Source organism: Vanessa atalanta, chromosome 30 (assembly GCF_905147765.1).
Source record: "Vanessa atalanta chromosome 30, ilVanAtal1.2, whole genome shotgun sequence".
NCBI classification, from domain to species: domain Eukaryota; kingdom Metazoa; phylum Arthropoda; class Insecta; order Lepidoptera; family Nymphalidae; genus Vanessa; species Vanessa atalanta.
In genome coordinates, this window is record NC_061900.1 from 3,027,199 (window position 1) to 3,043,973 (window position 16,775).

General features: G+C 35.5%; 2 protein-coding genes across 2 annotated transcripts; both read right to left on the minus strand.

Annotated features, from left to right (window-relative positions):
* Nucleotides 1-377: 377 nt before the first annotated feature.
* Nucleotides 378-11,536, minus strand: LOC125075405 (zinc finger protein 91-like). Its single transcript, XM_047687146.1, has 10 exons — nt 11,157-11,536; nt 9,959-10,096; nt 8,957-9,424; nt 7,749-7,931; nt 6,807-6,916; nt 5,176-5,286; nt 4,342-4,545; nt 1,737-1,848; nt 1,160-1,267; nt 378-557 (listed from the first exon to the last, which is right to left on the minus strand). Exons 1-10 carry the CDS (start codon nt 11,298-11,300, stop codon nt 378-380), a joined length of 1,758 nt encoding a protein of 585 aa, XP_047543102.1. The 5' UTR covers nt 11,301-11,536.
* A 569-nt stretch (nt 11,537-12,105) lies between these two features.
* On the minus strand, nt 12,106-16,069 carry LOC125075214 (facilitated trehalose transporter Tret1-like; the record flags this gene model as incomplete). Its single annotated transcript, XM_047686904.1, has 3 exons — nt 15,908-16,069; nt 14,747-14,885; nt 12,106-13,277 (listed from the first exon to the last, which is right to left on the minus strand). Coding segments are annotated over exons 1-3 (1,398 nt in total), but the record flags the coding sequence as incomplete, so codon positions are not given.
* Between the last annotated feature and the right edge of the window lie 706 nt (nt 16,070-16,775).

Sequence of the window (16,775 nt, forward strand, 5' to 3'; positions counted from 1 at the left end):
GAGCTAAGCTACTCAAGCCTAGTGTTGAGAGCCCACTTAAGGGCTCAGAATACGCGCGTCCTAAGGGCGCCTCCTGTGAGGCCGAACGAAGGGAGGAATGACGTGTGCATTCAACGTCGCACGTCTAGACGTCGACGAGACGGTAAGAATGAGGGACCTCGACCCCGCCGTTGGGGTCGGTGTGTGTTGTGTGTACCTATAAAAATAGAGTTGTCGGCAGTGAGTCTGTCGACGGGATCATGTAGGACGTGCTTAGGACGCCTACGGATCGGATAGGAGCTCGAAGTCGGCCGGAGTGAGCTCTAATATGTCCTGCGTACGAAGCCAAATCGATATTATTAAATAAAACAAACGCACTATTAATACTAAGCATTTATTTAATTGTTCTTCTCGCTGTCCGTGTGTAAGACAACTCGTTGCTTTGGTACAACATTGTGTACTCGCTTCTTGTGCGTGTAGAGCGAAGCGCTCTGTCTGAACGTCCGTCCACAGATGTTGCAAGAGAGGGGCCTCTCGCCGGTATGGATTAATTCATGTTCCCGGAGACATTTTTTATCCTGAAAAAAAAAATCAAGCGTGACATCCTATGCATCGATTCGATACCCAAGAATTTCGTTACATGAGAGAGATTTGACGTAGAAAGAGAGCGATATATTAATATCTGTTCTTCCTCAGTCAATAAAAGTAGTTTTATTATCTTTTATTGGCTGAAGAATAAACCAATAAAAAGGTATCCGAATCAACACGACAAAACATCGTAAAGAAATCTGCACGTGTCCGATGAAAATCTGTCCTTTTGTCCAACACATCTTGGAGCGACATGACATGATGACTTGGAGGTTTAAGCTCCAAACCTAGAGATCGGGAGGCCTTATCCCTAAGTAATAGCACATGGGAATATAATTACAAAATTTTAAAAACGCTTATGGAAATTAATTCATTTATTTCACTAGTCGAACTCCTAGGGAACAAAACACTCGCTACGCATTGTTCGATGCACTCGGCTAGCGATTAGTGAGACGAATTCAGCACCTAAGACGACCCTAAGTGTTATTTGCCCGTGATTGACCAATGAGCGTTTAACAACCTTCCTTTGGGAGCTCATTTCGTGATACGGTCAAATGACATCGATTCAAGAACGATCCTATCCGAGACTCACCCGAAACGCCTTCCCACACGTCTGACATATTTTGTCCCTCGCGTTCTCTTTCACGCCGTGGTGGGCTCGTCTGACGTGGCGGGTTATACAGCGACGGGTAGCTAGCGCCTGAAAACAGAAACAGAATATTTAAATAAACATAAACTCTTATACGTGAGTTTTGAGCCTGCCTGGGTAGGTACCATCCACTCATCATATATTCGACCACCAATACGGACTAAACATATAGCTCCCAAACTTTGTGTCGCATTCGCGATGAATCCAGCGCCTGTGGTGACCTACCATCAGATGGTCCATATGCACGTTTTATACATATAAACTACACAAACGGCAGGAAATATTACAGCCCAGAGACTAGAACACGAGAACTATCCTGCAGTCCGATAATAATTCCGCATCACCCGGATCCCAGGGCCTAAATTTCAAAGATTTGCCCTACGAACGAAAAGGCTGTTGGAAAGCACGTATCTGTGCTTTCCGACGCACGACTTTTCAAATCAAATCAAAATAAACTTTTAACTCATAAAAATAAAATTTTAATCGTCATGTCATAGTGTGGAATTAAATATATAGTTACCTTATCACATATCGGGCACTTATGTTGCGTCTTCCCCATATGTTGGTAATTGAAGTGATCGCGAAGCTCCCCCCGAGATCTGTAGCCCTTCTCGCACATCGAACATTTATATCTGAAAAATAACATTGTGGCATCGAAGCTGGTATTGCCAGTATCGAAAAAAGAGAACATTACATTGTAGCTATAGTTGCCGTATTGAATAGAAATAACGACACATTATAGCTAGGGTTGCCAGTATTTGGAAAATTATCATTGTTACATTGTGTGGTTGGGTTGTTAGTAACGAAAATACAAAATTGAAGTCACCATTGAATTAGTCTTGATATTTACACGATATAGCCAAACATATAAAAAGAGAAAAGAAAGAAAGAAGTCTTTATTAGGAAACAACACAATTATAAAAAGTATAAAAAATGAAAAATATATTAACTTATTATAACTACTAACTAACTTAATCTACAAAAAAAACAACAACAACAAAACAATGATAGTTGACGTGTCCTAAATAGAGAATGACTTTAAAGAGTTGTTATCCTAGCTCAGGGGTTCAGGGTAATTCAAATTTATTATTTAAACTGTGTTTTCTTTTTGAATTCCTATCACATGTGATAGGAATTCAAAAGTTTGCTGGATACACATGTGTATCCAGCAAACCGCTTCGGAACAACGAGGAGGAATCAGCTCGAAACCTTGAAAGGGAGAAGATCCCTTAGCCGAGAAGTGGGACGTTTACGGTCCCGCCCTCATCTTAATGTGACGTTACATCTAAATTTATAAAATCGTATGTTCTGACTGAAAATCAACGCTCAGCCAAAACTTTACGGTCTGTATTTTATAACATAAGAATCAGCTAGAGAGGATTAGCGAAAATTTAACTTAAAGAGGGAAATTGGGACGGATAAATTTGCATGAATTTTTCCCGTACAAATTCGGTATCGCCGTTTAATCTTAAACCTATACCATACATAGGTTATCTGTCGTACATAAATGTCCAAATCGGACTTAAAGTTCCAGAAATAAGAGCGTTCAAAAAAACAAACCCTTTATATAAATTAGTACAACTAAGATTTAAAACGGGATATTTACCATGTTTTTTATTTTTATTTGGTGGAGCTCGATATTTATCGAAAGTGATAATGCTAGTGGTGACCAGCGTTTACGCAGCAAACGTACGAGAAAGGAGATAGTCCGATATGGACACTTCTAACGCCGTCAACATCTACCCGCAAACGTCAGTCTCGTGAACAAGACATTCGTAGATAACGTCGAAATACCGAGCTCCGCCAAATAATAAATTAGTTTAAAAAACTAAAAAAAACGCTTTTAGCACGCACTCAAAATTACAAATGGAGCATTTTGTCCATAAATAATAGTTTAAGAAACTAAAAAACACGGTTTTAGGTTTAAGTACACTTTCATTTAATACCCATATGAGGGTGCATTTCAAATATCCAATCCGCCATCTTGGATGTCCGCCATGTTGGATTTAAGTCACGTGACTATTTTTTTTCGTATTCCTGACAGCAAACCCTTTCATCTGATACCCATATCATTGGGGTGCATCTCAAATAGCCAGTCCGCCATCCCGGGGAGGCCGCCGTATTGGATTTGTAATGACGTTTCTTAGCTAGTCATGTATAGTCATTAGAACTCGGAACGTGTGTAAAATGTCATCCCAATCGAAGACCGGGAAGTGGGTCGAATTAAGATTCCAAGATTTTCTTACATACATAGTTACAAGTGAAGCTAACATAAGCGTGTCAAAAAAGAAAAACACGGTAAATACAGTGCAACCTCGTTATAACAAATCGGAAGGGAACAAGTAAATATTCGTTATATCAAGGTATTATATCAATATACTTGGTGGTAGGGCTTTGTGCAAGCCCGTCTGGGTAGGTACCACCCACTCATCAGATATTCTACCGCCAAATAACAGTACACTGTATTGTTGTGTTCCGGTTAGAAGGGTGAGTGAGCCAGTGTAATCACAGGCACAAGGGACATAACATCTTAGTTCCCAAGGTTGGTGGCGCATAGGTGATGTAAGGAATGGTTAATATTTCTTACAGCGGCTTTGTCTATGGGCGGTGGTGACCACTTACCATCAGGTGGCCCATATGCTCGTCCGCCAACCAATGTCATAAAAAAAAAATAATCAAGTAATTCGTTAAACTGAGGTTTGTTTTGTTGAGGTTAGGTTGGTCTATTATAATTCGTTAAAATAGGTAAAAAAAGTGTTTTATTCATCTCAACATTACGTACTTATCTTGTTACAACTTCTACTAATAAATGATAACACATTTTTATCACTATATATATTTTCTATTTGAAAACAATTAGGTAGGTAACAAACATTTTTGGTTGTGACTTTAAGGTTTTGGGATGGACAAATTTGAGGTATTTATACTTTTTTTTTAATAGTTGAAAATTTGTTATAAAGAGGGTACTCTTATAGAGGGTTCAAGGGGATTACGAAGAAATTGTTAAATCGAGGAATTTGGTATATTGAGGTACGTTATATTAAGGTTGCTCTGTACATCTTTTTAAATACTTGTATTAATAAAGATAACCACGTTAATTTAATATCTTAATTAGTACAACTAACTTGAGCACATCAGTGACGGCGTGTCGGCGCGAATACTTTAGGTGGTTCTCGTAGGACGCGCGCGAGACGAAGCTCTTGTCGCACGCGCGACAGTCGTGCGCCTGCCGCGTCGCGTGCGTGCGCGCGTGCGACTGTCGCAGGTCTGCGCGCACCATCTTGCCGCACGTGGGGCACTGCTCGCGGGGCAGCGGGCCGCGATGGAGTCTAATGACAAAATAAAAAATCAAAATATACTTTATTCAAGTAGGCTTTTACAAGCACTTCTGAATCGTCATTTAACAAACTATTTAAAGTAAAGCTACCACCCGTTCGGAATGTAGATTCTACCGAGAAGAACCGGCAAGATAATCAGTAGTTACTCTTTTTATACAACGATACGAGACTGGATAAATAAAGCGAACGACATAACTAAGTTCAGTAATTAGAGGAGACCTTTACTCTAAAGAGCGATTCTTATTAATAATATATGAATGGATAAATTACGTACTATTTAAAGCTAGGACTCCAAGGAAGGACATAGACTACTTGTGAAGCCTAACACCGAACAAACAACTCCTGAAACGCGACCGAAGCCGCGATCGACAACTCGTTTCGTTAATAAAAGTAGAAAATTTCGGTACAAGTTTGGAGTCTGAAAAATAACTGTGTTTACAATCCCGTGCCTGGAAAAGTCTTGCATCAGAACTCTCTTTGGACGTGTCGTATCCACCATCGTTTTACGAGTACGTTTTTGTGCACAGGTACACTGCAGGTCCTGTGCATTTAACTAATCCCCCTTGAGAATGGCCAAGAAGCCACCACCTACCCAAAAAGACTACCAGCACTGATACTCACTGCTCGTGCCTGTTCAGAGTGTTTTTGAAGGCGAATTTCTTCCCGCACGTCGGACACTCGAAACCGTCTCGGTGGAATTTCTGTATGTGCTTGTATCTTTTATTTTTGTTCCTGTAAAAAGATAGATAATTTCGTAGATTATTATTTACTAGCGACCCGCACCGGCTTCGCACGGGTGCAATGCTGATACTAAATATACTACAGAATGTCTTAAAACGTTGACAGTTTTTCAGTCGTTCGACAATACAAACCGTTATGTCCCTGCATTTTAAATCTGTAATATCTTCGAAAATATTCATTTAAATTACATGCTGTAAAGGGTCATATTAACCTATATTAAATGCACAATGTATTGAAAGTACTTAATTTAATAAGGATTAATGCTGTATTGCTTAAAATCGCCTCGAAAATAAGTCATTATTTCTCGTAAAAAGTAAAGGATAAAAATAGTTATTGTGGGTTATCCCTAAGAGATATACATATACCATCGCGGACTTTTTTGAAGGCGTCTTAAAAAATGTCCGCGATGGTATATGGTTTTAAGGTGTACAATACTGTAGTACATTATTTAGATCTATCTCGTAGGGTTCAACCAGCGTTTGCAATGTAAGCGCAAAAAAATGTGTTTATTTACGACACTATTCCAGAAACCTGTTAAATTATCAGTGTTTCTCTACTATACTGTGCATGTATATATACATATAAACCTTCCTCTGAAATCATTTTATCTATTAAAAAAAACGCTTTAAAATCCGTTGTGTAATTTTAAAGATCTAAGCATACATAGGGACAGACAGCGGTAAGCGACTTTGTTTTATGCTGTGTATATTTGGACACTTTTGGAGTGTCTCACTACAAAAGAACTAAAACAAACGAGACTTTATTGTCTGTCGTGTGACAGCTACGCTTGACACTTAAAAACGTCAAACCTTGACACGTCAAACGTCATACTACTTTACTAGTGTGCGTGAATTTAGTGGACAACTGTTGGTCACTATTTTTATTTTTATTTTTTGACAGCTGTCAAAGTCGATTCCAATAAAAAAAGAATGGAGATAAACACGACACAACTTATATCAACTTTAATTTTACTTCCAAAGTTCCGATAACAGTTTCGTCGACGTTCAAAACGTCTTCTTATAGCAAATCCATAGTGAATATCATAGATTAATCCAGCTCTCGACCAATGATATCACGTCAATTCAAAGTCAGAAATTTTAATTTATTACTGTCGCTTAATTAGTGATAGGGCTTAGTGCAAGCCCTTCTGGGTAGATGTCACTGACCAGACATTTCACCGCCATACACCAACACTCACTTCATTGTTGTATGTTATGTATCCGATTTAAATTGTTAGTGAGCCAGTGTAACTACAGGCACAAGCGATTTAAGTTCCTACGGTTGGTGGCGCATTGGTAAAGAATGGTTAATATTTCTGACAACGCCAATGTTTATGAGCGCTGGTGACCACTTACGATCAGATGGTCCACTTGCAATTGGACCTAACTATATCAAATAATTAATTTATCTTTAGTCTTTCCTACCATTGATATCGACCAGATATCACTAAATAGAATCAGTCTATCTTTGAATATTACGAATACGTATTTATGTATAACTAAAAAACTTACTCGAAACATTTATTGCACTCCACGCAGAGATATCCGAACTGCGTTTTCGCGTCTGACGTTTTATTTCGTTTCGACTTCGATTCCGACGTTTTTATAATCTTTCTTCTGATCTGGAAGTATCTATATAGCCTTAATTAATATTATAAATGCGAATGCAAGTATTGTCTGTATGTTTGTTTGTTACGCTTTGACGTCTCGACTACTTACTAACCGATCACTATGAAATGTACAAACACCTTATCTAAAGAAGAGGACATAGGGTACTGAGCACCTAGCTCAGTACCCTATGTCCTCTGTACTGAGTACTGAGCTAGGTGCTCAGTACCCTATCTTACTAACTGGACACTACGCGCTTTCCAATATGAAATGGGGGGGGGGAAGGTATGGTTGAAGGACTCGACGGTGCCCAGGACGTCTAATGCGCCCTTAGACCCAACCATCGGCACTACCACCGTCTCTTCGAGGGCGACACGGGACCGCTTTCGAATACTACCGTGACAAAGGATACCTGCCTGATTAGTTTTGTACAACACACATACCAACGACGAAAAAAAAATACATATTCTTTAATTTTTATTGATATTGTTGTGTTCTGGTTTGAAGTGTGGGGGTGAGCCGGTGTAACTACAGGCACAAGGGACATAACATCTTAGTTGCCAAGGTTGGTGCATTGGCGAAGTAAGGTATGGTTAATATTTCTAACAGCTCAAATGTCTATGGGCGGTGGTGACCACTTAACATCAGGTGGCCCATTGCCACCAATTACATAAAAAAGTCGATTTTAGCCAGTTCACTCTACTGTAACCCGCGTAGAAGAACTTCGTTCGTTCGTTCGTTCGTTAAAAATAATGAAAATCTCTTCACAGTTTGTGTTTCAAAAGACTCTAAGACGATTTTTATATACAGGCAGGATATCTGCCAGATTTTCGCTACAATACGAACCTTACTCCATTTAATATTAAACGAATGGTCCAGCTTTAAATGTTTCGCCAATTTTTCAAGGCTGTAGGAGACGAGGTCGCAAGTATTACATATATATTTCCGAAAGTGTTCGTCTCTGTGTTCCGAAAGCGATTTCTCCTTCATATACACATAACATATGTCGCATTGTATATGTTTTTGTTTCTGGAAACAAATTTTATATGAAAATCAATAAATTAAAAAAAAATTGACTCCCAAAGTTTTTACTAAGTTAAAAAGTCTGCAATTGCTAACTGCTGGGTTAAGTACACCTTTCGAGTAGTTCTGGAGTTTATACCACCACTTCAATGGGGGATTTTAACACACACACACAGATTTTTTCATCCGACACATGGAGGTTTATTTACACCGCCCAGAATTTAATGATAACCATAAATCAAGCACATGAAAAATCAGGAATGCAGTCGATATTCACACACCCCTTACCGCTGAACACGTGAGATAAGTCGCGAGTGGAAACTGGTTAGTTTTAAAATTTATGATAATAATTTCTCTATAGGTATTTCCCCATAGGCTGAATAGTTATGGTAGGGTAGAGGCGGCAACGTTTTATTGGTGAGTTTTATTTTAAGTAAAATCTCCAAAAGTTCCCACAAATAAGCCAACCTTTAAAAATTAAAAAACTCGTAAAACTCGCATGTTCGATCCTGATCTCTCGGGCTATTCTTCACCCCACTCCTGACAAAAGCTTTAATAAATAAATACTGGACAACATCACATACATTACTCTGATCCCAATGTAAGTAGCTCAAGCACTTGTGTTATGGAAAATCATAAGTAACGACGGTATACGCCCAGACACAAGAAAACATGAAAACAAATGAACTTTTTTCTACATCGACATGTCTGGGAATCGAACCCAAGACCTCGGAATGGCGTGCCCATGAAAACCGGTGTAGACACTACTCGACCACGAAGATCTTCGGTCTTAAAGGGGTAAATAGGAATATAAGTAATTCCTTATAATGGGATATTGCTAATAGCCTTTAAAAATAAAATTAATAAAAAATTCTAATTTAAATTCTTGACAAAATTATTTTTTTCGCGATTACCGTAGGGGCGGCATTTATCATAGGCTTAGGACAAGCCAGGTACCATCTGATAGCAGTTCTCGTTCGACATTGTAAAGAACTTCGAATTATTTATTAACTTGTAAAAAACAAAGTTACCTCCACATGCAATTCCAGATTGTGTTTCTCCAGTTCATTGTAGTCTTTAAATCCTTCGACACAAGACTCACACTTGCTTGCCGCGTTCACGTAACTATCCATACATTTTCTCTTCTCTATACTCTCTGTCATTTCATCGTTTGACATTTGAATTGTAGAATAAAAATCACATATATTATCGGTCAAAACTTTGTCTTTTAAACTTTTAAATTTTTTTTCAACCGACTTTTTATCAGAATTATTATCAGTTACATCATTCAAAAGAGGTTCTTTATCTTCAATTAAATTGTTAATATGTAAATTTGATAATGGTACGTCGTCATTGTCGCTTTCCGTTTTAATAAAATCTATATCCGGTCCACAATCTATGAAATTATCAATAGTTTCATTGCTTGCGACATATTCATTGTCGTACGACGTTTGATGGTAATGAGTGAGTCGCGAAAGAGTTATAACCTTTGATTTTAACTAAAATTAAAATTAGTTTCGTTAAACAACTGAATTTTAATACACAGATGATAAAGCGAGGCAAGCTTAGCCTTGTAATAGATTCGTTCAACATTATTTACAGCATATGCAACGGCAACAATTCTCAAGGAACGTTTCCTACACTAACAGAAAGAGCTACAGTAGTACCAACCGTAGGAAATGTCGTCCCATAAGATTATAAGAAACCACAGATACTATCAGATATAATAGATAGATTAGCCCTAATACCATTGTTACCATGCTAAAATTAAATTAAACTTAATAGTATTTCACCAGACATTGTATATTACATTTGTTTTAATATATAAACATCAAGCAAGCAATCAAAGCCATTGCAACATTATTTATAAACTATCGAATCTCCCACCAGGCAGGAGTCTAATTTATTATTAAAAAATATATTATCATATAAAAATAATTTATACTCTGTAGCAAGAATAAAATAGCTTTCAACCAATTAAACCCCCCCCCCCCCCATATACAAAACAACCTTTACCTCTTATAATAACTTACATCAACTTTGCCATCTATGATATCAGTTAACCGCTTCTGTGCGCTACAAGCCTGATTCCTGAACTTGCACAGCTTTGCCATGAGAGCTTTACACTCCCAACAGATGAACAATTTTACGGCATCTTTTTCAAACATTGCCTAAAATGGTTTGTTTGGTAATTCAAATTTTTTGCTTTTATATTTTTACATACATTAGCAGCCTGTAAATTTCCCACTGCTAGGCTAAGGCCTCTCCCTTTGAGAAGAAGGTTTGGAGCATATTCCATCACTCTTCTCCAATGCTGGTTGGTGGAATACACATGTGGCAGAACTTCGTTGAAATTAGACACATGCAGGTTTCCTCACGATGTTTTCCTTCCCCACCAAGCACGAGATGAATTATAAACACAAATTAAGCACATGAAAATTCACCTGCCTGCCTGGTTTTGAACCCAAAATAATTTTATTTAATGTCTTGGAATTATAAATGGCAATTACTTTGCACAGTTTTAGTTTAGTATATTAAAATTGAAATATATCGTGCTTTTCAAATAACAACTTTTTACTCGGTGGTAGGGCAGTGTCTCATGTACTACCATCAAACTGCAATACTGAGTTTGCCAGTATTTTATTTTAACCCTTCAGGTAAATCTAAAATAGCCAGTCCAACTACAGGCATAAGGGAGATAACATAGTAGCCCCCAAGTTTGATGTAAGGCATGTTTATTTTTTTTCTACAGAGCTAAACTCTGTGGTGACCTCTTAACATCAAGTGGCTTATTTGCCCATAAATATAAAAAAAAAAAACAAAAGTGTCATTTATTTATTTACACAAAAATATTTATTTTTTAATTCTTATTTCAATGTAATAAAAATAGATACAAGTGTTTTAGTTCCATATTATTTACATCAATAACTTAAATACAAATAAATAATTATTTTAGGTAATAATTAAGGAAATATAAATCATATTTAACAAGTTTTTTTTTTATTTCAGTGCAGATTAATGTGTGATACATAACTGAAAATTAAACCACACATTCACACACTTTTGGCTCTGGAGACAATATAATCTAGATTCCAGTTTAGTATTAAATAGTTAATATAGATTAAACAAAATTTTGTTTGTATTTTTTTTTTTATTTTAATTTTACATAGTCCATGATATTTTGTAGTAAGTCTTTCTATATGCATAAACATTAAACATGGATTAACTTACCTCATAGGCTTTAGAATCATATGACAGTAAAAAAAATAATTTATTTACACCATCGTGCACGCGACTAAGCTGCATTAAATTTCTGTCTACACTTAAACATGTACAACAAATGTTTTTTAATGTGAACTCAGAAGTATCTTCCATGATACTCAGCTTAACTTTTTATTTATTTCTGTACTTAATTAAGTATAATGTTATGAATCAAAATTTGTTTACGTTTTAATGTTTTTTTTTTTTTTTTTCGTTTACTCTTATTTTAATGTCTTGTGTTATATTTTTATAAACAAAAAGAATGATATATAGTTTAAAATATACACTTTTAATTAAATCCTTTCATTTAAATCAGATACGCTCAGTATCAGGTACTGTTTATATACATATTTTTCTGTCTGAATTCTGAATTTCTGATATATACATTAAATTTGACAATAGATAAATGTTAAATTTGAAGGAAAATATGTTGCCAGGTTATAAATGTTACACTAATTAAGACATATATTATTTTTTTATAGCGAATTATTCTTTATTAATTATTTAGTTTTATGTACCGTGTATATCCTATATAATATATTTACGGTGTCGTTAATAAAATAAATTTATGACATTTTTTTTTTTATTTACAATATTATAAATAGATTTGAAATAAAATTTATAAAATACATTATATTTGCTGAAACTACTATAAAAATAGTAAATCTCAAATAGGAGACTTTATATTTAGTATATATTTATATTTAAATAAGGTGCTACCTCTCTTTTATTTTAAATCTTATCAAGTCTTATAGTATAGGTTAGTCTGGATAAAAAAATGTCACACAAATAAAATAAAAAAATAAACCATCTACTGGATGACCTACCTCAAATGAATTTATTTTATTAATCTTAACAAATAAATTTTAATTTATCTGAGAGGTTTAAGTTCCGCCATTTTTATTTTATCTTGTTTAAAAAATAACTCGATTTCTTTTTGTGTTTTATTATTAGTTTCCGGCAAATAAATGTATAAATGAACTGTACATAAACTAAACGCTATAAAGTAAAACAAAAATGTGCCGTGTACACCGAAAGTCGCAAGAATCGATGGTGTTAATTTAACCACCGCTGAGAAAAAAACTGCAAATGTTAGCCCGGTTATCATATATGAATATAATTGAAATCGAAGGGGAATAAATTCACCATAAATAGACAAACATAAGATCATTGGCCCACAACTTATTGATACTGTATATATAGCCAATAAACCTATTGTTATATATTTATTTTCGGTTACAATTGAAAACCTAATAAGATACAAATATATCGATATCATCAATAAGAAAAAAACAGCGATAAATGATGACGACATGTACAAAGTTCGGCGTCTTAAGACTTTTGATAAATATGAACCGACATACATGCCGAAAACTGAAACACCGTCTAAAATCAACATAGCTATGTAGGCGGTGGCTGTATCATTTGTTATGGTCTTGAAAATATCCAATATATATAAAAAACATACGACTTTTCCCGATAAATGATACTGGATAACTGTTGACATACATAATAATATAGGCTTGTAAAACTCTTTGTCTTTAAGCATTTTAAAAAAATTTACCTCGTTCTGTCTATCGTTGTACCACGATATCAAATCCTGTAATTTCTTTTCTGAATGCACATTGTAACCGTATAACCATCTATACGAAGTTTTACATTCTTCAAACCTGTCTTTACTTGCCAACCAAGATGGTGACTCGGGCCAAAATACAATACTGTACGTATATATCGAACAAAAGAAACCGACTATAGCAATATTTTTCCAATAAAAGTATGTACCGATCGCATTAGCAACCCATACTCCCCAAAAGAAACACGCCGATTTGATTGACAAAAATAACCCACGATATTTGGTCGATGCATATTCCGTTGTCATAAGGATTCGGATCGTTATATTTCCACCGTAAAGAAACCCTTGTAGGACTTCAGAAATCAGGATGTGATACGGATTTTGGCTGTAGTAGAGGATCACAAATATAGCCGTCGAGCATACAGCTGCTAACAATTGTGGTAGCTTCCTGCCATAGCGGCTCGTGAAAATCGGTAAGATAATAATCCAGGGGTACATGGCGAAGCTGCTTGTTGAATCTGGAATTAAAATAATGCAATTCTAACTGGTTATTAAAAGTCTCAATGTTAGTCAAGTTGATGCCGAATTAAAAGTAGATAAAAATAAAAATACATTTACGCTAAGGACTTAAATATATCATCCTCCCCCCTTATCCCAATTTAATTTCAAATCAAATCAAATCAAATCAAAAACTCTTTATTTGGACATACACATTGTACAAATCATAAAATAAAATAAAAAATATACAAAATGACAAAAAACAGGAAAGAATGTGATGCCCAAATTGGTAAACCACTCAGCTTGTGTTGAAACCATTGTTAAATGAGCTTCAACGCTGGTATTCTGTGGTCGCCAGTAGCTACGTCACGTCATAGGTAGCGAAAAAAATAAGTGATAAAGTAATTTGGGGTCAGCATGTCTTCCTCTTACATACTTCTCTGTCTGACGTCATCTCACAAGTAACATTAATTCCAAATGACTTAGGTATATATGTATAATTCCAAATTTTATATAACTACTAGCTATTACCCGCTTCGTTGGGCATTAAAAACAAATATTGTTTATATAAGGTAATTAATACAAAATTAATGTTAAAATTTTTTGCTTTTATATATAGCCTATCATTTGCGTAATCACATGTTCTTACTATATACCTATTTTATAAAGATCAGTTCAAACGTTCTAGAGTTATAACGGGACATACAAACAGACACACAGACAAAAATTTCAAAAATGGTAAAACTTATGTCAGTGAATCATAAAACGAATATTCGTGACGAAATTCGTCAAAGAAATATTACCGTACAGACAGACAGACAGACAGACTCTACAGATTTATATAGTAGTATAGATATACAAAGATTGTACAAATTATGACCGCATCGAATGGTGACAAGAATCCTAGTGCCATTTCCCGTTGAATGGTAATTCTAATTCTCTTGAGCGCTTCCAGTAATCAATGGAGGCAATGAGACAAGATATTTTTCAGGCATACACTCAATTAATAAATAAACATATAAATAATAAATAAATATTGGACAACATCACATACATTACTCTGATCCCAATGTAAGTAGCTAAAGCACTTGTGTTATGGAAATCAGAAGTAACGACGGTACCACAGACACCCAGACCCAAGACAACATAGAAAACTAATTAACTTTTTCTACATCGACTCGGCCGGGAATCGAACCCGGGACCTCAGAGTGGCGTACCCATGAAAACCGGTGCACACACTACTCGACCACGGAGGTCGTCAATATAATATGACAATTGGATTATCTTATATAAGATATGGTAAGACTATTCATATGGGACTACCTACCAGTCCCTAATTTTAAAACGTTTAGTGTTGTAATATAAGTAGCTCGATATCGGCATGTTTTTAACTACTTCTACAATAAAAGTTGTCGATATACATATTTTAATATAGTTAAACATTTATGATATAAAAATAGTTTTCTTTTTTTTTATAAATTATACTTACAAAGCCAAGAACCCATTTCGTCGTCGATGATAATTGTTGAGTTTGATTCTCTTCTTATCTGTGGTATAAATACTGTAGGTGCGCCGACACACAGGCCTGCCATAAAATACTGCACCCATATCGTACTTGCTATGAATGTCTAAAAATATAAATAATATGTATCATGTACCGAAAAATTAATAATTACAAAGTGTCTGTATAATATATATATATAGTATATATAATACAGACACTTACATAATACACACATACTACAACAATACTGTCGTGTCAGTCGAAGAATTACAATAGTTCGGTTTAGATTTGGTCTCATTCGCCACTTGTTTGAAATGTCGTTCCAAAATACCTATGTTATATACATAAGTTATTTTTAATTTATTTACAACGATATATGCGACCTTTTTTCTATTTTTAAGTTAGAAAATCGATTAAGTTTTACCTATTATCTAAACATGTTCTTTGAGAAATATTATTTGAAACTGCCAATAAACTAGTTCCGGTTTTTTTGTTTTTCATAATCGGGAATTTCCATCGAATATATATTTGTTAGAACTAGCTCTTCAAAACATAAACATAAACATATTTGCTCATCGCCTCAGACTATACAAAACGCTAATTCGACCTCTGGGCGTGTGATGGTGAGCTGATACTGGAGAGTATCAGCTCCGTCCATTTGACCGTATCCAACGCAGAGCGGCTCGAATTATCCACGATCACGCCCTTTCCGATTTGTTTGATCCTTTGGCTTTGCGTAGAGATGTTGGATCACTCTGCATCTTCTACCGATTTTTTACGGGGAATGATCCAAGGAATTGTTTGGATTAATCCCGATTGCTAAATTTCACCTTCGGACATCTCGTCAATATTCCAAGTTTCATTCGCACAACTTATATGTCCGAAATACACAACAGCGCGATTTTTAAGACATTTTCTGCCACGCACAACTAGTTTGTGGACCCACTTTCGCCGGCGGTTTTTCCAAACCGATACGATTTGGGAATCTTTAAGAACGTATAACTCATTCCATAAAGGCCGGCAACGCACCTGCAAGCCCCGGTGTTGCAGATTTCCATGGGCGGTGGTAATCAATTTCCATTAGATGAGCCTCCTGCTCGTTTGTCACCTATGAGATAAATAAAAAAATAAAATAAAAAATCTTACCTGTTTCAAAATGGATTGAATTGATTCATTTTCATCCTCCTCACAGTCAGGATCATTTCTCACTTCTTCGTATTGACAGGAACTCATTTTCAAATTTAAATATTTTTATTACCGCCAGTTTTTATTACGGCACGATACGATCGCACAAAACTTAACGTAGATCTGATTAATAACTAATTTTTTTTTTTTTTGATATGTTGAGAAAATATTTGGCAACGGTTGTAGGATATTATAATATCAATATTTATTCAGTAATCGTTTTTCAGTTCTGACTATCAACCCACAACTGCAACTACAATGTTTTGATAGCTGAAATTTGCAACAAAGATTATTTAATACGGCAACGAAACATACTTTATATAATTTAATTTAACCTTGTACGAAATGTAGCCGAAGGATGTCGCGATGTTTGATAGTACACCACATCAAAAAGTAATCATCCCAAGAGAGAGTATAAAATGTACTAATTTGATATCTATAATCTGTCTCGTTAGTTAAAAGTAACGAAGTTTATTTGACTTGTTCGAAATAAAACATACTAAATAATAAAATTAATTCGTATACATTACAAACATTATCAGCCTGTAAATTTCCCACCAAGGGCTAAGGCATCCTCTCCCTTCGAAGGCTCCAATACGGGTTAGAAGATACACATATGACACATTTCCTCACGATGTTTTTCTTTACCGCCGAGCACGAAATGAATTATAAATACAAATTAACCACATGAAGATTCAATGGCGCTTGCCTGGGTTTGAATCGCAATCATCGGTTAAAGTGCACGCGTTCTAACCACTAGGTCATCTCGGCTCACACACTAATGTGTATATACACTTATACACTTATACACTTTATGGATTAATATATT